This window comes from Drosophila novamexicana, unplaced genomic scaffold, assembly GCF_003285875.2.
Source record: "Drosophila novamexicana strain 15010-1031.04,08,12 unplaced genomic scaffold, DnovRS2.1 tig00001554-arrow-arrow-pilon, whole genome shotgun sequence".
In the NCBI taxonomy this organism is placed as follows: domain Eukaryota; kingdom Metazoa; phylum Arthropoda; class Insecta; order Diptera; family Drosophilidae; genus Drosophila; species Drosophila novamexicana.
In genome coordinates this window covers 663,900-687,345 of record NW_020824866.1, presented here as the reverse complement: position 1 = coordinate 687,345, position 23,446 = coordinate 663,900, and the positions used below count along the sequence as shown (strand labels likewise).

Sequence of the window (23,446 nt, the reverse complement as noted above, 5' to 3'; positions counted from 1 at the left end):
TATCGATAGTTATCGGCAAATGCGCGGGGGCACATTTCGAAATGTGTTGACAAAACTGCCTCCAAAGCAGATTAAAGCAGACCCCCCCCCCCTGCTTCTCTCTCTCTCTGTCTGTCTCTCCTGAAAACCTGAAAAACAAAAATATTTCAGCAAAACAAGCCAGAGGAAGTACTCGAAAGTAAACCGAATACTAAATGCCCTGAATTTAAGATTTTTAAGGAAGATCGAGAAGGATATTCAAGCTAAAGTCCATTCACGATCGTTTAAGCCATTAGAGCTATGTGTTAGAGAGGTCGTATAGCTTGATGAAGATATCTGGAGAAACAAGCAAGATTTCCAAGCAAGATTTCCAAGCAATTTTAAGATATATTGCTTCGATCTGGTTGAGGGAGATGGAGGGACCAGGCGGAAGAATGTGAGCACATATCTGATGTTGTTTAGGAATATATATATATAATTTTATAACATATCTCATGCCAGTTTCATAATAGCCTCGACAAAGGGCATAAATATAAGACGAAAGGAAAAAGTCGACAACAATTTTGTTGTCACAAAGGCGAACTGTCAACAGCCGTCGCAGTTGTTGTTGTTGTTGTTGTTGTTGTTGCTGTTGTTGTTGTTGCTGTTGTTGTTGCTGTTTTTGACATCGTTGCCGGCGCGCCTTTGCCCGGCTGCAGGTGCTACTTTAATCCCCGCGCTTGTTGACAAAACGTCCGCAAACGCGGTCTGCCGCATGCTCTGCAGAGGGAAGGGGGGGGGGGGGGGGCGGGGCGGTGCGCAGGAGCAGACGCACCTCAACTGCAACTGCGACGGCCACTTTGAGCCTTTGTTAGCACACACACGCACACACACACGCGCACACACGCACACACACGGACATCAGCTGGGGGCAGCTTCAACTGCGTCTGCTTCTTCTTCTGCTTTATCGCTTCGTCCGATTTGAGCAGCAGATAAAAAATTGACAATTGACGCTTCTCTGGCCTTACTTACCCTTCGACCTGTGACAAGAAGAAAGACAGGACGCGCACAGGTGCGTCAACAGGCGCCGTTTAGCTGCGCCCGATAGCGCAACACCTTTGTTGCCGTGTGCGGCATGTGGCAGCATCTAATGGCTGCACACACTCCACGTGCACTGCTTCGAGAGCTTGTCTGGCCAGCTGTCTACGGCCCAAATTTAACAAATAAGACAAAGCTAACCAATTCTTGCTGTACTCTAGATTATTCAAATATCTAGCTCAAGCAGCAGGCCGAAGAGAAGCCTTGCTCTCTGCTCAACTCTCTGCTTGCGGTTGTCATAACCCATAAAATGTTGCAGCAAAAACAGTGTTGGTAAATTTATAAACAAGAAAGCAAGCATATCTTCCTCTCTGATGCCCCTCTGAGACAAGTGAAGCTCTTAACGGCTGGTAGACACAATTGTTTTCCGTACAATAACTCATTTTACGACCGATTCTACCTATGGAAGAACTATATAGTCTATACCATATAATGATATACTACATCATTATGCTTAGTAAGATATCTTGAGAAATCAAGCAGCTAGTCGATCTTTCCTCTGGCAACTATATTATATAGTTGTCCGATCCGAGCGAAGGACGTACAAACAGTCTTGGCTATATCACGGCTGAAAATTGCATTCAGATCGGACTCTAAGTACCGAAGTTAAGCAGGCACCAATTCATCGTGCGAGTCCTTGTGTGTGTTTGTGTGTGAATGGAGGCTGGGTTATTTGTAAGGGGTATCTTCTAGTCGGGCACCTACGATATATTTATGAACTCTCTCTCTCTCTCTCTTTCTAACTCTCCATCTAACTCTGGCTCTTCATCTCGCTCTCTTTCTCTCTCTCTCTCTCGCCCTCTCTGGCTCTATTTGCATTGCTCTCTGTCTCCTGCCGTGTCCTGCTGCGATCTGTTGTGCTGCCAAGGCCCATTACGTAATTCGGGCAGCATTTGTTTTTTTTGTTTTTGTTAGTTGTTATTTTTATCTGGTTGAGTGAGCGTTATCTTGGCCGGGCTCGAGGCTGGGCCATGTCAATGGCTCGAAATGCCAATTACAACTCAATCGCTGAAGCGTTTATTTCAGCCAGGACGAAATGTGGCAGCCGGAGAGCCGCAGTGGCCCGGCCCAAGTGCTCGGAGCCCGGGGCTAATTGATTAGCCATTAACCTCAATAGGGACGCGAGCGTCTTTGTGGCAGAGGAGACACCTCAATGGCAGCACACACACGCCCGTACACACAGTCGGCTTAATTAGGCTTAATTATGGGCCCTGCGTTTGTGAACGGGCCTCACCGAGCGGGCCCGGGTCGAGCCCAAGTAGCCTGCCGAAAACACTTTCAAGCCACATTAACAGCTCGTTCTTGTTTGTTATTGCTGGGCAATAAAAGCAGAGAGAGCGAGAGAGAGACGAGCGGGAGAGAGAGACGAGCGGGAGAGAGAGACGGAGGGCTTATAAGAAAATTGAATTAGCCGAGCGCGTTCGCAAAATAATGTGTGGGCCAACAAAACAAACAACTTTCGGTCAAAAGGTGCAAGTTTTACACGTAACGATTTGCACGAAGCTGCAACAACAACAACAAGAAGAAGAAGCTGAAGAAGAAGAAGCTAAAGAAGAAGAAGCAGCTTTGGACAAGAGCCTCAGCTCTGAGCAAACACAAACGAGAGCAAATCGTTTTGTTGTCGAGCACAGCTCGAGCTGCACACACACACACACACACACACACACACACACACACACACACACACGCACACTTGAGCAGTGGGAGGGGTGCGGCCTGTTGTGGGGTGGGGGGAGTTGTGCGCGTGTGGTGGGCCGATTTGTTTTGGGCCAACGCGACTTGGCTCCAGTTGGCGCTTGCGGCTATGGGGCTATGCGGCGCGTCTTCGGCTCCGGCTCTGGCTCTGGCTCTGGCTCTGGTTCTGGCTCCGGCCATGGCCATAACAAGCTGCCAACAACTGGCGCCAAGTGCTCAATAATGTTAACGAGCTATTCAGTTAAGACAACAGCAACAACAAATACCCAAAAAAAAAAGCATCGAAACGCAGCCAAAAGGAGCCCAACTAACCAGGCAGACGTGCCACAGCCTCAGTCCCAGCCTCAGTCCCAGTCCCAGCCCCAATCGCAGTCGCAGCCGCAGTCTCCAGTCTCCAGTCCCCAGTCTCGGACCCAGCCTCGTTGCTGGCCCGCAAATAAAAAATAATTTGCAGTCGAAAAAGGCAGTCGCAAGGCAAAAGGCAGCAGGCCGAAGACGTGGGCCGGCTCTGGCTCTGGCTCTGGCTCTGGTTTTGGATTTGCGAGTTCCCGAAACGTCAGCAGCATACCCTGTAAATGCTGCCCATAAAAAGGCCAGGCACAACTACCTAATTCTATCTGTTATAAAGCTATCTATCGTATATGACAATCTTATCTTTCTTGCTTTTAAATGTTGTCATATTTGTTTCATTTTACGTTAGCTCATAATCAGCGTATGTTTGTAGATATTTGCTTGATTCTTGGTATGCATGTATTTTATTACAGTTCCACGATATATACAAAGTTACACAATGATCTCGCCAGAAGCAACAGAGTTATGCTGGGTTACTTTTGCGTTGAGTTAAGCGCAGAATAGAGCAAGAGCATACTTAGACATATCGAAAGGTTGCACAATTATCTCCTCAGAAGCAACAGAGTTGGGTGGGAATTGTTGCTTGGCTTAGTTAAGCAGGCTCTATATAGAAAGAGATTATTATTATTGGATATGCTAGGATAAATCCAAAGTTTCACAAGAATCTCTTGAGAAACAACTGAGTTAGATTGGGTTAGTTTTGCTTTAGCTAAGAGCTTTTCGGTTTTGTAAGAGTTGAAAATTTATAGATTTAGAAAGTATTGTAGAAAACCTGCGGGGATTTTCAATTGCATCGAAATTTTGTATATATTTAATTAGTTTGTAGTTGTTTTTTTTTTGGCATACAGATTTTAACAAAAATAATATATTTTATTATATAAAATATTGACTTAAATACAATATGTCAAGATTGCTTGAGATTGTTCGTTACTCTCCCCCTCTCTCTCCCTCTCCCTCGCTCTCCCTCATATATCTATTTAATATATATTTATATGAATAATTGCAATATCTCTGGAGAATGCGAAAGTCTGGCTCTCTAGTCACGATTTTATTCGTTAGATTTCATGAATGAACTATCAGGGGATTCGATGGCTGTTTGTATATGCCTTTTGTTTACTTTTCTGTTGTCAGCTAGAGTCAATAAAGGGCATGCCGATAGTCGCATATACCCGACAGGCGCATCTCTTCTTGCCACTTGCTGCTGCTGGGCCGGTTCTCCAAATAGAAACATCGCGCTGCAGTCCGTCAGTGAATGCCTCGGCCTGTCTGTCCGTCCGTCTGTCCGTCGATCTGTCCGTCTGTTTGTCTGTCTGTCTGTCAGTTTGTCCGTTCGTCAGTTAGTCATTTAGGCAGTCAGACATCAGTCAGCTTGTTAGCTGTTGGCCTGCCTGGCTGCCTGGTTGCCTGGCTGCCTGCCTGTTGGCCGTGTCTTGTTTGGGGGCCTTTTTGTTGGTTTTATCAAAATGCAGGCGCAGCTGATGATGATCTGTGAACATGAACAAGACGTTCGTTAAATTTGATTCATGAGGCGCAGGCGCTCAAGTTGAAGTTGAAGTTGAAGGCAGCGTCGGAGATCGCGCTGCAGCCGAAGGTGGCGTCCCAGCCAGCTGTAGGCTCCGGCCCTGGCGCTGGCGCTGACGCTGACGCTGTTGAGGCGCAGTCGCAGCGATTGAGTGATTGCTACTTAAACTTATAATTTTCATATTTGTCTGTGTGTGTGTGTGTGTGGTGTGTGTGTGGTGTGTGTGTGGTGTGTGTGTGTGAGGGTGCAGCCCTTTACTTGGGTGGTTAGCAGCAAACCACAAAGCACGGAGCTGTGGTCACTGATCGACTCGAGTCGCCTCTCCTTCTCGCCCGCTCCGCCTCGCCCCGCCCCTCCCCCGACCTGACCTGGTGTGCTCCACGATGTAATTTTCGAGTTTGCACATTGCCACCAACATGGCCAGAACATGGACTAAGGCTAATCAACAAGCTGGCTGGAGCCTTGGTCGGGGCCAATTTGAATTCGAGTCGGGAGTCTGGAGCTGGAAACAATTTGCGGCTTGGCGCCACTTGATAACCTGGGCCCCGACTGTGGCGACTCCTCGACTCCTCGACTGATCGCAGTTTGCCTTTTGTTTGCTTTGCCCAGCCACTGATAATGATGATGATGATGATTGTGTGTGTGCCTGTGTGTGTGTATGTGTGTGAGCCTCTCTGTGTGCCTCTCTGCAAGTCCTGGTGGGCCTGCCTGAGAACCCGCTGCAGCGTTTAGGCTTTATGCCGCGCTGATTAATGTTTTATTTGATTACCCAAGCCAAAATGACTTGTGCTCCGTCCTGCTTCAGCATTAACCAACTCTCTCTCTCTTTCTCTCTCTCTTTCTCACACTCTCGTTTTGCAGACAAATGTTTCCGCAAATGAAATTTCGTGTTTCGGGTCTGGATGCCAAGGCTAAATACATACTGCTACTGGATATCGTTGCGGCGGATGATTATCGTTATAAATTTCATAATAGGTAAGTGCGTGTGTGTGCACACCAAAGTTTGTTTAGACCATATATCATATAATCCTTTCCGTTGCAGTCGCTGGATGGTCGCTGGTAAAGCGGATCCTGAAATGCCAAAACGCATGTACATCCATCCAGATTCGCCCACAACGGGTGAGCAATGGATGCAAAAAGTTGTTTCATTTCACAAATTAAAATTGACCAACAATATTAGTGATAAACATGGATTTGTAAGTACTGTACGTCTTCTTTGTTTACCGCATTAGTTATTTAAGCCCTAGATGCTGAAAAACGTATCCAAAACCAAACATATCCAAACAAAATCATAATCCAATAACGGCATCTTGTAACAAAACTTGGTAGGCTTGTTTCAACGGTTTCAGAGTGTGACTTTTTGCAAGTTATGTGAGTTTAAAGTGTGTTTGATGTGATATGAATGTTAGTCGGACGATTCCGAACAATTCGAAATTAACCAGAGCAATTCGGAGTAATTCGGAGTAATTCGGAGTAATTCGGAGTGATTCGGAGTAATTAGGAGTGTATGTTTGAACTATTTTTGACAGTTTGTAAAGTGTTTGTCATGGTACGTGTGGTAGAAAGGTGATTTAAACAAATTCGGAGTAGCTTGATTTGAGTGTTATTTTGTTAGGATTAATCGTAAAATGTGTAGTCAACGGTTGACATATCCGGTACGGACTGTACCGAGCGGAAGACTTCTTAGCTGCAAATGATCTGTTGGGCTGTTTGAAACGCGTGCAACGAGCTGCTCACGTGCGGCTGCCGTTCCGAGATCAAAGCGAACATTATCTAACTAGTATCTTTATCTGCGTGGTGGCATGCACACATGTGTGTGTGTGTGTGTGTGTGTGTATATGTATGTTGAAGAGGAAGCTGTGCCGTGCACCTAACACTCGTCCGCCGTCTCTTTCGCATAAGAAAAAAGAGTCCCTGCTCGGGCGCCGACACATACACTTGGCTTATCAATGCAAATTTGCGTAGCTGGCCAAACGCTTAAGCGTTCCCGGCTCTACACTTTGAAGTATGGCAGCCAAGCGGCGCGCGCGTTTTGCGTTCCTTATCTAAAACTTCTCACACGCAGCCGCCGCCGCGGGATTAGCCACGGGATTGGCGTCGACGACGACGACGACGACAACTTTCGTTGCCATTCATCGCTTGGGCAGTGGGCGCGAGCGCCAACAAATTGGCGGCGCGGCCTTTTTCCCGGCTCGCCTCTGCCTGGTGGCCAGTTTGTGCATGCGCCAAGGCCGCCGCTTTTGAACTTTGCCGATGCCGATCGCGTAAATTTCATCAACTGCTGCGCAAATTTTCATTTTTTTTTTTTGTTTTTATTGATCAGCAACGGCGGCGGCGCAGCGCAACGGGTGGGCAAACAGGGCCCGCAATGATGGCGTTGGCGATGGCGACGCTGGCGGGCGCCATGCAGTTTTGTCATGTCTGCTGCCCCCAGCCCCCAGCCCCCGACCCTGTCCCTGTCCCTGTCCCTGTCCATGTGCTGCAGCCACCCCTTGCGATCGGTAAATCCCTGTCTGCCTCTTTGCATGCCAACTCATAAATCGCGCACTGAACAAGCGGCGCAGACATCAGCGAATGCCATAAGGGCCGCAACTTTGCCGTCCTGCTCCTCCTCGTCGTCTGTGTGTGTCGGTGTGTGTGCGTGGGCCTCGGCCTCCACTAAGTAGCCTGTGTTGGCCATTAATTTCGCTTAGTTCAAACGCCGCGTGCCGACACAAAGCGCTGCGTGTGTTCCCCAAGACTTTCGGGCCCGTATTTGTTGTGTGTGTGTTGTGTGTTGTGTGTCTCGGCGCGGCTCACGTAACTCTCGTGTAACCACAAAAGTGCTCCAACAGCTGTTGTCGCTCTCAGCAAACGCTCAAATCTATAATTTAACACATTTTGCGGTCAGCGCACAGGAGCCGAGGTCAGGCCAACGGTCAGCCAATGGGCCCAATGCCCGTTGGCTGCGTGTCAAAACAACAGTAAGTCGCTGTCACTAACAACACCCCCTGATACCCTCTCGCCCCGTACAGCACTGTGCCAGCCTTACACCTCATAATTGCATATATCTAAGCATGCTCGCATGCCTATCTGCCCCCCCCCCCAAACTCAGGCCCAGCCTTGGTGGAGGGACATTGAAATGCACTTAGCTCGGCTAGAAAATAAAAATATTAACAAGCAATTATACGCCAGGTCGAGAGTGTTCGACTAGCATATGCCCTGCAAATTATTTACTCTTCGTCGAAAAACTTTGAAGTTTGAAAGCGCTACAAATGGATTCTTTTCGGTTTCCAAACGGACTGGGGCTGGGTATACGAAAAGTGAGGTGTTCTCCATCTGTGTTCACTCGACGAGAAGCCACGAGAAGCCACTGGCTCGCAGAAAATCGTCATTTATCAATATTGGGCGGAGATTAAGAGAATATATATATCTGAGTTTTGCAGATCGATCAGAAGCGTATAGATTTCTGTATGTCATTTCCTTTGCCTGCTACAAAGATTTTCAATTCAGTTCGGGGTATAAAAACGCGCGCGTTTTAAAACGCCCCGCGCCCTGTGCTTGTGCATGTGCTTGTGCATGTGCATGTGCATGTGTGTGTGTGTGTGTATTTTGTCGGCCATATTGCGGCTGTCGCAACCCTAAAATATTGAAATGAACCACATGAGGGTTGGCAAAGACCAAAAAAAAAAAGTGTGTGTATATATAGATTTATATATGAACGAGCGACACGCGGAGCTTGTATTTTGTGTCTGAGGTGTTGCCTAATGCGTTTAATTGTTGAAGCTGGCGCAAAAGCTTTGCCAATTAACTGGTTCAGCTGCGCCCCGTCCCCGTGACGACCCTCTAGCTGGCCGCACTTCAAACCAGGGCCGAGACGTTGCCAAGTGCTGGACTCCAAGGACCTGACGACCCCGCGAACGAGCTGCGAGAACCTTTCTGCGTCTGGCTGGCTGCTGCTATTAGTTTCATCATAGTTCAAAGGCATAGTTGGCCATCTTCAAATGGCATCTGCAGTGGCTCGTCCTGTGCCCATTCAGGCATGGCCAAGTGGTCGTCGTCGTCGTCGTCGTCGTCGTCGTCGTCGCCCTTGCGCAGCAGGCCAAGCGCAAAAAATTTATCACAAATAAAGTGAAGTGGAGTTCGCCGGTTTCCGGATCTGTCGCTGACGACGGCCGGCTGCGCAGAACAGGGCAGGGCCTTAAACGCAAATCAAATTAATTGAGGCTCACATGTCCTGACAAGCCTTTTCGAGTCCTTTTCCCTGGGCCCAGCCACCATGCCACCAGCTCCAACTACTTTAGCCAGCCGTTTCTCTTGTGGCTTGTCTTGAAACAATTCGTTTAGAAAATCAAAGGCGGCCCGCACAACATCTCTTTCTCTCTTTCTCTATCTGTGTGTATGTGTGTGTGTGTTACGATATGGGATATGGCCAATTTGTCTGTCATAGTCAGGCAGGTAGTCTTGGCCTTCGCCTTCGCCTTCAACGCATCCGCCTGCTAGGTGTTGCCCAAAATACAACTTGAAAGGCTGCTTTGAAGTTGACAGCAGCCCCCGTGGCTCGTGGTCGCTGGTTCGGTTCTCTGCTTTGATTCTCAATATGGAACCAAATTAATTGAGTCAACTACAACAACTGCAACTGGCTCGTGTATATATATATATATAGATACTAGTGCGTATTTGCCGGTCCAAGTTCTAGACAACACTTTTCCAGCCAAGAATTTAAATATAGCTCGCATAAATCACTTGAAAGTCGCTCGACAAGTCGCGACAGGCGATAATCAAATGTGAATTCACTTAGAAATGCGCTTGAAATCGATCAAACTTTCACGTTTACCCGTACCCGGCGGATTGTGCAAAACTCGTATCAAGTGAATTCCCACAAAGATCTTTGAGCTTATGTCAAAAGCCGATTGCATGCTAAACGGCATGAAATGTGTAAGCAAACGATTTCCGCTCATATTCCACCGTAGCGGGTGGAATTTCACGCAACCACGTCTTGGCGTGCATTGACAGACTTCAAGCGAACCATCATCATTTTGTCTAGCTTTATCTTACAGCTATCTCGTCTGGCTAGCTGCTCTGGCAACTTGTTTAAAAGAACTGGTTCCGGCTGCCCGTTCCAGTCAACTGCATTACGAATATTTAAATGCGACTCCAGCTGTCAACTGCTGATCAGAAACTGATCTCAATCAATGCTGCACATGTATTTATTTTCTTCAGCATTCAAAAACTCTTTCGTTTTACTACTTTGTTGAAAATAAAAGGAATCTAGTTGAAATTGAAATTGAATTAAGCGCGTTTCTTGACCATTTCTCGCTAAATGAGTTTGTCTAGAAGTGGGCTTTCGAGCTCCAATCGCATTCTCTGCTTTGTCTTAGCCTAAGGCATTGATATTTAAGAAGTTGATAGTTCAATTCAAGAGCTATTTATAGGAATAGGTGTAGCTGGCGAATCTAAGGGAACCAGTTCCTATGCTCAAATTGAACTAGTACTGAACCAGTTCAGGCAATATTCATTTTGTCTTAGCTGGAGATCATGGCGGCCATAGTTTAGCCATATTCTCATTTAGTAATGAAGAAAGATAAATTCAGTCAAATATTTTTGGAATAATATCTTTAAAGACGCTCTCCCTCATTTTTGCTTTCCTTTTTCAAATAATATTTGCAATTGTAAAACCATTTAGGATCTGTAAACCTTTCGAAGCTGTAAAGAAAAACAGCATTCATTTGTTGTTCAGTTCTTGAGCTGGTTCCAAACGGCAATCTCTGGTGTCTTCTAGCCAAGTTGTTGGCATTGCCTGCTCAAATCCTGGCCGGGTGTAGATGTCTCTATTGTCGGTCGTCTAGCTGTCGTCTGCTTCACTTAAGCTACTTTAAACTTAACAGCAATCCATTAATTGTGGCTACTTCTTAGCATTTCGATATGCCCAAAAAGGGGTCGCAATGGCTGCTGCGCAGAGAGGTCCTTGTATGCCAAATGAAAGCAAGAAGAAGAAAACTGAAATTGCTACCCTTGACTGTGCTCAACCCCTAAATCGTAAGCTATTTAATGATGATGCCTCTGCCTGATGATGATGTTGTTCCTCTTGTTCCTCTTGTTGTTGTTGTTGTTGTTGTTTAACTGGTGCGTACCCTCGCACCCTCTGGCCCTTGGCCTGCTTGGTCCTCGAGGTCCCCTTTGGTCCTGCGCCCATCCGGCTGTCCTGTGTGTGCCTATAAATGTCTGATTTCTTATCTAATGCCTAATGCCATCAATTGCGGCGCTGCGGCTCACTATCTCAGCGTATATCGTGACACGCACCCAGACAGAGGCAGACAGAGGAGACAGACAGAGACGGAGACGGAGACGGAGACGGAGACGGGAACAGGGGCAGACATGCATCATGCCATGAGCAGCAGAGTCGGCGGAGTGCAAAGGGTATCTGCAGCTTGGCTACAATAAATAACCAAAAAAAAAAAAACCGAACCCATTGGCTATCAGTTTGCGATCAACATTTGTTGCTGCTGCTGCTGTTGCTGCTGCTGTTGCTGCTGGGCAGATTAGGCAACAACAAGAGCTACAACAACAGCAACAATCGCGTCCTGTGCGCATCCTTGGGCAACGCCTGCTGCAAACCGCAGCCGCCACATGAGTTTAGCCAAGCGAGTTTCATTTTAGATTTTTGTGCTGTTGTTTTTGCCAGCTGCTGCTGTTGCAAGTTGCTGCTGTTGCAAGTTGCTGCTGTTGCAAGTTGCTGCTGTTGCTGCTGCTGCTCCGGAAATAGTTGGCTTAATTGCTTGCATATTTTTGGCAACAATTCTACAAGTGGCCCGCCCACTTTTGGGCTGCGTCCATCAAACATCCTTTTTGTTTTTTGTCCTTGCCACAAACGCAATGCGTAGCTGCGCAGGGCTCAGCCGAGTGCAGTTTGTGGCTAGCAAAGCCTCATTAGTCCGGCGAATACTCAGCTGAGCGTGCGGTCAAATATTTTCCGAATTTTTTCCAACCATTTTCAAGCAGAATGCCTTAAAAGGGCATGATGTTGCAGCTAGCAGCAGGCATCGTCCGGCTGACAAGGTATATATATATATATTCTTGATCAGCATCCAGATCGACTCGTTAATCTGACCATATGCATGCGTCTCTATCGCGTCGAGACTTGGATTTTAAATACATCAGCTCGTATATCTTCCCACTTCTCCAGTTCTACTCTCATCGTTCTTTAAGCATAGCTCGAGAATTATCCGAGCTATTTACACCCAACTTGGTTTTCGTATTTAATACTCTTTTCACAAAGTAAAAAACTATATTAGTTGATATTGGTTTTCTTTATCCTGGCTAAAGCCTCGACTCCGAAAAATCGGCAATATGTTTAGACTCTTATTTTGTGGATCAATGAATGGGAACCAAGTCAAGTCCCTCACCGATTCCAAAAGCTTCCATTTTTGGGAATAATCTTGGTTATTTTGTATTCCAGTTATTTAGTCACGTACAACAAATCCATTCGTATTCCAAATCTCATTTCCGATTTCGACTCTCTAGTAATAAATAAAGTTAGTAACTCGTTCTCCCTCTCTTTCTCCCCCTCTCTCCGCCTCTCGTAGATGTGACAAAGTCTTTTTTCTTTTTTGCAAACTTCTGATAATAGAAACACGAGGCTCCTTCCTACCTCCCTCTTCGTGTAGTCTCTTAAGGAAAGTATAAACAATTCTTTATTCCAAGCAGTTCTCCTTGAAATACACGAAAAATACTTCTAGTCTTATGAAAAACAAGCTCATTTTCTGTGCACAATTCTCTCTAATTCTGGACTAAGCCTCGCGGATAATCTTCACTTTCCTCGCAGCACAAGCTCTCTCTCTCTCTCTCCCACCATCTATATATATATATATCTAAACCGAGCTTCTGTCCCGCTCCCGCTACTCATTCAGTTCCTTCCCATCTTATCAGCCGGAACTTTTAGTGGGCAAGTGTTAACCTCAATTGCGTACAGCTAGCTACACGCAGATAAAACGAAATGCCATCAGATTCCTGGCCAAGCGACTGCGCCCAGGCATCTGTCATAAGTCGGGGCATTAGCATTAGGCATTAGCATAATGCCAGCTCTCAGTCCACAGTCCACAGTCCTCAGCTCAGCGCAGCTTAGCTCAGCTTTTAAGACCAGAACCCATTGAGAATGTGTGCGCAGGGTATAATAGTTGTACGCAAGTTAATGTAACAGCTACGACTTTATGAGGTATACATTTGTGGATCTTACATTCAGGTTCGTCTGTCTGTACAGATATTTAAAATATATATTCTCTTGTGCCAATATCTTCTCTCATTATTATAATAATCTAATCAAAATTGGTATGCAGCTTCTTGTAATGCATACACATATTAAGAATAGTTCCGGTCGATCCACCCAAAATGGGAAGGGAACTAGTTAATCAAGCCTTGCGCTTTGGTATACACAGACTTTCGTCTGATATAGTTAGGCATTGTGTATATATTAGAAAAGTCGGATAATAGATGCCGAAGTTAATTGTGGGGAGAAGGACTGTTTGCAGGGCATCTGGCAGTCGGTTAATTCCGCTTGCCTGATTTTATATTTTTCGCGTCGCGTTGACGTGACCGGCGGCACTTAAGAGCTGCTTGAACCGGGCACCACTCAGTGGTTTAGTGGTTCGTTTTCATTTCCAAATGTGTCAACCCAAGAAAGGGAAAGGCGAGGGGCACACAGGCCGAAACAAATGTTGTTTGCCGCCAAAACTTGAACATTTAGTTTTTGCGCTTGATTTTCGGTGTTGCGAGAGGGCGGCTCGGGGCGTGGGCGTGGGTGGTGATGGGGGTGGGGGTGGGGCGTTGAAACTAATTAACATATTTAATGTTTTTAGCACGTTGCGTTTTGGGCCCAACCCTGGCCCTGGCCCTGGCTCAGGCTCAGGCTCTGGCTCTGGCTGTGGCTGTGGCCCTGGCGCCAGTTCTATATACATATTAGGCTAGTTAAAATCTAATAAAAACCTGAGCATGCCTCATAAATTTCAATGCGCACTGCTCCATAAAAGGTAAACGAGAGAGGGGTTGGAGGTTGGGCGGGAGGGTTGACTAGTTTGAAAGGGGGTTGGGGATTGGTTTAAGCGCCTAATGGCGAACGCGCTTTTATGTTAAATTAAAGCGGGACGCCGGTTCGGCATTATCCATAGCAAATCCCAAGCCACCACCAATCCAACTTCCAGGCCAGGCCCGAGTCTGGGTCTGGGTCGCGCCCATGGTGGTTGGAGGGTATTTGGTGGCATGGCCGCATTTTTGACTTAATTTCGTCGTTGACGAGGTGGCAAGTACGTTGTCGCTGAGGTGCGACAAAATATCACAAATAAAAATACCTTTTATGTTTTGGAATTTTTTAATATTCAAATCAAGTTGCGCGAGCCGACAGAGACGCCATGCGAAAAATACAAGTACCTTACTGCTGCATAAACGAGAGCAGCAAAAAAGAAAAACAGAAGAAGAGGAAAAAATAGAAAAGAAAACGGGAAAAACAATTGCGTGGCGGCGGCCAAGTTTTTCATAAAAACAGCTCAAATATTTCCTTGGTATTTGGCACACTGCGCCGTTGGCTGCCAGTTGCCGGAGCCCGGAGCTGGGGGCTGAACGCTTGAATTTCTGTATCGTTTCACTTGACTTTTCAGTCTTAAAACGAGTCAGCTTTAAGCGGCACTGAAAGCGAAAGCTTCTACATATCCACTAGAGAGCCACGAGCATGGCGTAGACACTGCTTAAAGCTTAAGACGAGAGCTTTAGGTAAGCGAGTAGAGGAAACATAAGGAAAGGGCTACATTAGGCATAAAGCAATGTAAAGGTAGTTAAAGCTTTCTTAAAAAGAGACAAAAGCTCAAAATGAAAGAGCGAAAGAGAGAGAGAGCGAGAGAGAGAATACTTACTCTCAATTTGAGAATTTACTTAAAGCTGCAACTGCAACTAGAGCTTAATAGTAAAGGAATGAAGAACGATGCGATTTTGAGAGAAGTAGGACGAAGAAAGGGAGCTTTAAGATCTTTTTTTTTTATTAAGTTAAGCTAAGGGAAATAAAAGCTCTTTAGCGCTAACAATGAAGGGACAGGAAAAGTGAGAGAGCAAATGAAGAAAGAGAGCTTTAAGAATTATTTAATATTAATTTGTAAAAACTTAAAGCTTTTGATTAGCCGTTGAAAATAGGGAATGAGACAGCGAGAGAGAATGTGAAGAATGAGAGCTTTGTTAGAGTTATTTGAAAGATATTAAAGCTTTTTATAGGCTACACAAGAGAGCATGGGAAACAGAGAGAGTGAGTGGGAGAGAGAGAGAGTGAGAGAGAGAGAGAGAGAGGGGCAGAGTCAAGCTTTTGTGGCAGCACAAAGGACGCGGCTTACGAGTTCTTAAAGAGAGCCAATCAAATACAAAAGATAATGGAAATAAAAGGATGACATCAACAGTGGACAGATGTCAAGTGAATGAATTGAATGAAATTTGTTTTGAATGCCCAAAAAACTACACCGACAGAGAGAGAGAGAGGGAGAGCGAGAGAGAGAGAGAAGAAAAGAAGAATGAAAACAAGCGCAAAGTCAGGCCAAACGAGACAAAAGACAAAAGACAGCGGCAGCTAATGATGAGGCGATGATGGCCAAAACCCAAATGATGATTTACTCTGCCCAAAAACCACACAGCCAAATCATCATTGACAAACACAAAGGCAGCTGGGCCCTAGATCAGCCGCCGAACAGGAGGCTGTACTTACCTAATCACAAACAAGGACAGCAAGGAGGCGGGCAGCTCATTTTCTGAGCCGATCAGAGCTGGCGATTAGTGGCCGCACACAAACAAGATTAAACGCCCCCACCCCTCCGCTCCTGGCTGCTAATGCCTTTAAGGATCGCTCAAAAGACGCGCATCCTGCGTCCGGGCTGTCTAACAACATAATTAGCCGGGCGAACGCAGCGAGTGCATCTTTGTGCCTGCATATTGCGCATACGCCGCGTTTATGTGCGCCCGGCGGGGGGGCGCCGCTATCCTGCTGCGCAAGGCAGCGACAGCGACAGCGGCAGAGGCAGCGGCAGAGGCAGAGACAGCGGCAGCCTCTTGTGTGTCATGTCCAAACAAATGCTTAGAAATTGAGGCCGACGACAGCTGAAGACAAATTTATTATAGCGCCGCGTTTCCGTTTAGAGAGCTGTCGGAGGCACTTGGCTGGGAACAATGGCATACAGAGTCTCCCTCTCCCTCACCCTCTCTCTACCTCTCCCCCTCTTACACGATGAAAAGCAGAGCAAATCTAACGATTAAGTCGTCTTACATAAAACCTAAAGCCCCATACTCACCCCTGCCCCCATTTCGGCGCAAAATGAGCAGCTGCTGCTGCTGCTGCTGCTGTGCGTGGGCATTACGACCACGCCCACGCCCCCCCACCCAAAAAAAAAAAAAGAACATCTTCTGGCAACGCTTTTGTTGCCTTTGTGTGTTTGTCCATTGTTGCCAAAAAAAAAAAAACTGAATAGAAAGAAAGGAGAGCGACACACGACTGCGGCAAGTTGCACAGACAACGTGTGTGGATATTGCTGTAGGGAGGGACGGAGGGAGGGGGAGGGGGGTGGGGGGGTTGGTTGCTGCGGCGACGGCAGCTGCGGCCAGAGCTAATGTCAGCGCTTCCATTAGCCGTAAGCAAATATAGACAAGCTTGACTTGGATTTCGGCATCGCATTGAAACGGAAGTGCAATATTTGCTGCCAGCGCCATGCAAATAGATTTCTAAACGCGTCAGATGCCCTACGAATCCCGAGTATATTAGCTGTTGCAGACTGTTTGCTCGGTTTGAATAGATATAGATAGGGATATTCGTATATATATTTCAACACATATTTGCATTTCATGAATACATACATAGAATTATTTGTACTATATATATTTATTGATAATATTAACAGATTTTGTCTATTGCTTTTCACTCTTCAGTTTTTGTTTTTTAAAACAAATCTTGCGAATAATAGATATAGAAATGATTAATTAAAGTTAGCATGTTAATAATAATTAACTAAAGTAAGTTTCGTAGAGCGCACGGAAGCCGAAATAGAATCATTTACTTTTTTCTTTTCTAATTATTTTCTTTATATGAAGATTCGTCCTACAAATGTTTAGAGTAGTTTTTAAAGTACCTTTCCAGACTTAAAATCAATTATATAGTTATTAAAATATCATATTATTCGGAGTGTATTAAAAGCTGATTAATATTCTGTTTGTTTATGCATAGATCGAAATAAATTCGTAGGGCTGTTAAGTTGGCTGCGCCAGAATCCTGGAGAAAAGTGATTTTTAGACAGTAGTAAAGTTGTGGCTATAACTAGTTGTATATAGTTATGTATACAACTATTTGTAATATCAGGATTAGTTTATTCAGCTGAAGAGCATTTCCAAGTCGTTGCATATACTTGCATTATATGGTTCAAGGTACACTTCATTCGAGTGAAGAGCATTTGTAAGTCGTTGCATTCAGCTGGAATCTTTTGGTTACATTCTATTCATTTGTAGTCCATTCAGTTACATTCTATTCATTTGTAAATCGTAGGATTATTTGGTTACATTCTAGTCGAGTGTAGGGCATTTGTAAGTCGTTGCATTCAGCTGAAATCATTTGGGATTTTGTTAATAGGCTTTCGTTGTTGTTTGGCCGCGTGTGTCGCTTATTTGCCGACAGCATTTTGGCTGTTTTCTGTTGTCTTTTGGCTGTTTGAATGGGCAAATATGCCAAGCGCCACTTGTCCTCTGAAACTGTGGACTGTGGACTGGGGACTGAGTACACTGGCCTGGTATCTGGGGGCATTATCTTGCGAGTGCCTAAGTCTTAGGTGACAGTTAAACACCTCAAATAAGCTACCACATTTTGGGCTCAGTTTCGAGTTTGAGTTTTGATTGCATTTACATTTACTTAATAAGCAGGCCGCTCGGCACCTGTCTTCTGCACAGTCTACGCAGGTCTCTGCTCTTCTCTCCTCTCTCCTCTCTTCTCTCTTCACTCTCGTCTGCTCGTCTTCGTCTGCATTTGCATTGTTTTGCGTTGTTGTTTGTGTTTGCTTTTGTTTCTATTTGAATTTGGGATATTTGTTCATTCCTCGCTTGTTTGACTTGTCTTCCCGTCGCCCTCCCTCTCTCCCTCTCTCGCTCTCGCTCGGCCTTTGGACAGCTGCTTTGTCGTTTCTTATCTGCGAGATAAGCTGGCGCTTGGAGCGTAGACGGACGGAAGTGCTCCGCATCTTTTGTCTTCGCTTGTCGCTCGGCTCTTAACAACTGGCGCCGAAAAGCTAATCAGTAGCTAGTTGGCAACTGCTTTTGGCTGATCTTTCGCTCTAATCTCGCTTTCCCTCTGGCCACACATTCTAGGCCTCTAGCTATCTCTGCCTGGCGCCATATCTTTCGCTTCCCGCTCTATATATTGGCATTCGCAGCGCTTATCTGATCCGCGCAGCGAGTGGGAAATCTCTTGGTAAAGTCCCTTTCGTTATTTCAATCATATATATTAATGAGCTTTTGTCGATCAAAGCTTTCAGCTTTGCTTTTCAATCAATTTCAGTTACTTAGCCTAAGTTTATTTTCTAGAAGTATTCATACTTAAAGCTCTTCTAAATGAGCTTTCATTTGGTGTGCTTTATTCTTGAGCAAAACTTAAACTGTTTTTGATGTGCTTTCAATGCAGTTTCACTACGTGCTCAATAATACTTATATTATTCAAAAATCGTCTAAATAAATGCATAGAAAGTAATTTGCTTTTTATTAGGATTAATCCTTGACTTCGATCAAGGTGGATTTTTGTATTTAAGCTCACATTTTAGCAAACTTTTATGTTTTCTGCAATTGTCTCTTTGCATCAAATAGTCTTAGGCTTAAATAAAACAATCCTTTCAATTAAGAAAAAACTTATAGTATTTTAAGCTTGCTTTCCTCGCTTACTGAATTTAATGTTAAAATGAGCTAACATGTTATACCAAGTTTCTGCTTACGCCAAAAGCTGTATCATGGCTTAAATGCAGCTTTAAGCAGTTTTTTTTTTTATTAAAAATTGTTGCAAACCTTAAAATAAAGCCTATCGAGCTTGTTGTTCACTCCAAAACTGAGCTTTAAGCTGTTGCTTTTAATTTTTAAAAGCAGCTGAAAGCTGTCATTAAATCTAAAATCGAGCTTTTCGCTTTTGTTGTAAATCTGAAGAACTGTTGAGCTGTTGTCTCAACTGTTGAAAGGCAGCTTTAAGCTGTTGCCTTTAATTTTAAAAGCGTGCATTAAGCTGTTGTTTTTGGCTTAGCTGTGTCTCTTTCTCGCGCTATCTCTTTTCATCACGCTCTCTCTCTCTCTCTCTCTCTCTCTCTCTCTGTCTCCATCTGTCTCCCCCTCTCGTGCTGTTTGGTGTGCACCCGCTTCAGCAGTTGCGACTAATGCGCTCTGACACTTTTATTGACTGACAAATGTCAAATGCGTTAACTGTTTGATTATTGGCAGGCAGGTGAAACAGCAGCAACAGCAACAACAATAGTTGCAGCAACAACAAAGTTGTGCTTTTAGTTAGTTTTTGTGGCAAACGTCACGCAAATTTTGTGTTGGCTCATTAAGAATAGCTTTGCGCGTTGCCATAGATGATGATAATTGTTGTTGTTGTTTTAGTTGCTGTTGTTGTTGTTGTTGCAGCTACAATTGTTGTTGTTGTTGTCAGTGTGACATGATTTTTGCGTGTCACATGGCAAATGGGCAACAATGTTTCAAACAATGCCTCAATCATTTTCAGTTCAGTTCAACTGAGCTCATGTTCAGCAGAACTCGTTGTTGTTGTTGTTGTTGTTGTTGTTGTTGTTGTTGTTGCTGCTGTTGTTCCATAAAGTTGTTAATAAATATGTTTATGCATAAACAATAGCAACAGCTAGACAACAACTATATTGCCCGTAATTAGGTTTGTCTACGGCCACAGCAGCAACAGCCGCGCTGAAACCTGATTAAAAGCGCACATGGAGAAAATAAAACTATTAACGTTAATTAATTAAATTAATTTTGCGCTGCCAGCAACAACAATCTATTAATATTTGTTGTTTTTTTCAAGTGTAATACTGTATTTTTGCACCTTTTTTCTATCTACAAACAATTATTGCTTGCCCTGAGCCCAGGCGATATGTGTCAAGTGGGTATATTGGTTCGCAGGAGTCAGCATGTAACACAAAGGGTATATCACAAAGGGTATATATGTACATATATTCGTGAACGATTTCGAGACGTTGTTTCGCAAGCACAACGCGCAAGACTATGGGAGCTACACACACAAAACTCTAGTATAGTACATATATAGAGCTAAGGGGCATGTTTCGTTTTGATAAGCCTCCCTCTAATGAAGATTCTCTATTTAAAAGTTAGAGCTTGGTATGTATACCTGTGTGTCGTCTCATGTCCAATCCCTGAAAGTTTCAAAAGAATCGGACTGTAAACACCTGAGTTATTTGAGTATGCATTCTTGATAAGTATATAGCATGATCAGGGTATCTCCTGTTCGTAGCCAACTAGAGCACTGCAACTATGTTCTTCTTTCAAAGTAGCCTAGCGAGGTTCTAGGCAAAAGACCAGCTAAATGCTACTTAAGCAGCAAGCTACCTGATGTTGCCCCTTCTCTTCAGTTGCTACCTGCATTTTTGTTGTTGTTGTTGTTGCTGTTCAGGCACTGGAAAAACGTAGCTGAACAGTAAACTAACAATAACTAATTCACATTTTCACATTTTCACATTTCCCATTAGTCGCACTCTTCCAGCAGGGATGTCGGCGCCTCTCGGGCTCTTGATTTACAGTTACAAATGCTTCGGTCTGCGCATTAACAGATACTGCATTTGCATAAAAAATTACTTAGAATCTGCTACTAAGTATATCTGCTAAATTGCATCTATTAGTTCGTCAAACACTTTAGACTGTGGGACCGGCACGCTAGAGTCTTGCTACTTTTATTTATATTTATTGGAACTGGGCTTGCGGAAAGCGCAGAGCCTTGGCAAGATTATATAGATTTTGGCATTTTCTCAGAAAACCAACTCCGCTCGAGTCAATTGCTTTATTACCTCGCTGCCAGTTAATTGTATTGACATTTTGATAATTGATTCTTATTGTCATTTGTCGCGTTCTGGCTAACAGACTGGAACTGCACTTGGCACATCTAGCCTTGGTCTCCTAATGGAACTACTTGCGTAATGCTTCTGAAACCTGGTATGTGTGTACATCAAGTATTTATGGGCGTATTTGAGAAATTGTGGTTTTAATTACACAACAATTTCTCGAGCTATCAAGCTTTATACAAAATTCGCTCAAACTTTGTAAATGTGCTTATCAATTATTTATATTGAGACAAGAGGCAAATGTGCATGTAAATCGCTTGGCCATTTCCCTGTTCATTGTGGCGCCTCCAAAAGTTGCCACCTCAGTGGGCGAAGGTAGGGGGGGGGGGGAATGGAAAGAACAAGAAGAAGAATGTATGCACATTGCACATGCAACTCAGGCAGCAAACGTTGCGCGTCATAATTACCAACAAGAGGCAAAAGAAATGAAAACAAAAATATTAATAAATTATTTGGAAAAACAAACGCAACGGGAGCGCAAACCGGAGCGGGTGCGGGAGCGGGAGCGAGTGGCACGTCGGAAAACGGGGCACGGGGCATACAAAATTAGGCATTTAATTGTCTCGGCTCTTGGCCAGAGCCAGGGCCAAGTCGCTGTCTACGGCTTTTAACCTGGCTGGCAGCTGACAGGCGTCACATTGGGAAAAACCAACAACAAATTTAACTACCAACAACGGCAACTGGCAACTGGCGACGGGCAAGGGGCAAGGGGCGACGGGGGACGGGGTGCATGCAACTGGCGCTACAGTTGCACACGCCTGGCGCCAGTTGCCCCTGCCGCTGGCCCCGTCGCACGCACACACACACACACACACACACAGAGAGAGAGAGAAGTTGGGCCAACCACCAAATAAAATGAAATTAGTATGCGTCGGCAGCTTTATTTTTTCGATGATTTATGAAATGAAAAAAATATCAAAAAAATATACAAAATAATTATAATAATCATATTATATATAAATATATATACATATGTGTGTGTGTGTGTGTGTGTGTGTGTGTGTCTGGTTGTTGCTGCACAGGATCTCCGGCCGTCTCCTATATAAAGCCTTTGCGCATTTCAACACGCGCCTCATTATAAAAATTGAAATTATCTTTTTTATTATAGATTATTAATAATTTGTGACACGTACATGGCCATTGATTTCCAATGAAATTGACCCAGGGTTCCCGAAAATATTAAATAATATTTGAAAAAAAAACTCAAATACCCATAAAGAGCGCGACGTGTAACATTTAGCTGAAGAGTGAGAGGTGGCGGGGGCAGGAGCGGGGCAGCAGCCAGGGTTCAGTTTGGTTCAGGGTTATTTTACAGATTGTCGAGATAGAGAGAGAGAGAGGGGACGGGAGATTGGGAGGGAGAGAGCGCGAGAGAGGGGACGAGAGATTGAGAGGGAGACAAACCGGATCGGAGATGGAATGAAGAAGATGTTTTATATCTTTATAATTCACAAACTATTCGGCAAAGGTCCTGCATTATGGATCTAGAGCTTATAGGGAGGGTCAAGTCCACTTAGAATCTTAATTATGTATATCATCCAATTGCAATATCTTCTAAATTCTCTTATGGAACCTAATGAAGTCAGTTGAGGCCCAGCTAAGGGTTATGTTATATGGCTGCCCGATTCGAACCCGAAAAAAAACAAAAGTAGAAAAAAAATGGATGTTTGTGCTTTTGCTGATTGCTCAATTTGTACAACAATTAGGGGGTGGGGAGGGGGGGGGGGGGGACTAGAGGGCGTCTTGGGCATTCAATATAGAAATAAATATTGGACGACATTATACATAGATATTGACAACAACTGAGGAGCTAACCGGCTAATGACTGCAACGGCTTCGTTTATTGATGACGATTATAAAGCAATTTGTGCAGTCCGAGGGGGGAGGGGTAGGGATGGCACACATCCATATACATGTGCCATGTATATAGATAGATTTTTATATATATATGTAAATATTCTATATGAATATAATAGACGCTTTTTGTAATTAAGCGAGCGCGTTCGAGGCACAGCCAGTTCATAAAGTGGGTTAGCAATTAACCCTTGGCTGCTCGTTTCACTTGCCCCCCCCATTCCCCCTCCCCCCGTCGATCCCTTAGGCACGCTGCCGCTGCTTTAGTTACGTTCAACTATTTTGTATATTGTTGTTGTTGTTGTTGTTGTTGTTGTTATTGCTTTTGCTGCATTAAATGACCGAGCGATTAAAATGCACTCAAGACGACGACAATTTGCTGAAAATTGCGCTGCAGCTTGGCAAGGGCTCAGCGGAGGGGGCAGGGCGGGGGTGTGGAAGGAGCGGCGTGCGCTGCAGTTAATTACTAAGGTGGATGCGTTTTTTGGGCGCGTTTTGTGCGCGATTTTAAACGCGCTCGCCAATGTTTGCCCGCACGTCTTGCTGCGCACACACACGCACAGTGCTAATTAAAAAGACACACACTTGCTTATGTGTGCGAGCGTGCGTGTGTGTGTGTGTGTCTTACCTTAGGCTAGGGCGCGTCAACGCCTTTTCTGCCCTCATTCACACATTGCCGCCATTGTGGCCCAGCCATGACTGCAATCAGGCGCCTCTCGCTCACTCGCCTTTGCTTATGCACTGCCAGATGCTTGCTCTCTCGCTCGCTCTTGCACAGACTGTGCGGCTGTGCGTTCTCGCACTCCTGCTCTCCCTCTCTCGCGCTGTATGTGCCTGCGTGTGTGTGTCTGTGTGTGTGTGTCTGTGT

General features: G+C 44.9%; 1 protein-coding gene across 1 annotated transcript in view; it reads left to right on the top strand.

Annotated features, from left to right (window-relative positions):
* The first annotated feature begins 392 nt into the window (after positions 1–392).
* The window catches only part of LOC115767982 (optomotor-blind protein), a 53,335-nt gene continuing 30,281 nt past the window's right edge, over positions 393–23,446 (top strand). Inside the window, exons 1-3 of the mRNA XM_030712380.1 lie at positions 393–415; positions 5,486–5,599; positions 5,667–5,829. Of these exons, the coding sequence (XP_030568240.1) occupies positions 393–415; positions 5,486–5,599; positions 5,667–5,829 (300 nt within the window). The remainder of the gene's footprint in view (positions 416–5,485; positions 5,600–5,666; positions 5,830–23,446) is intronic.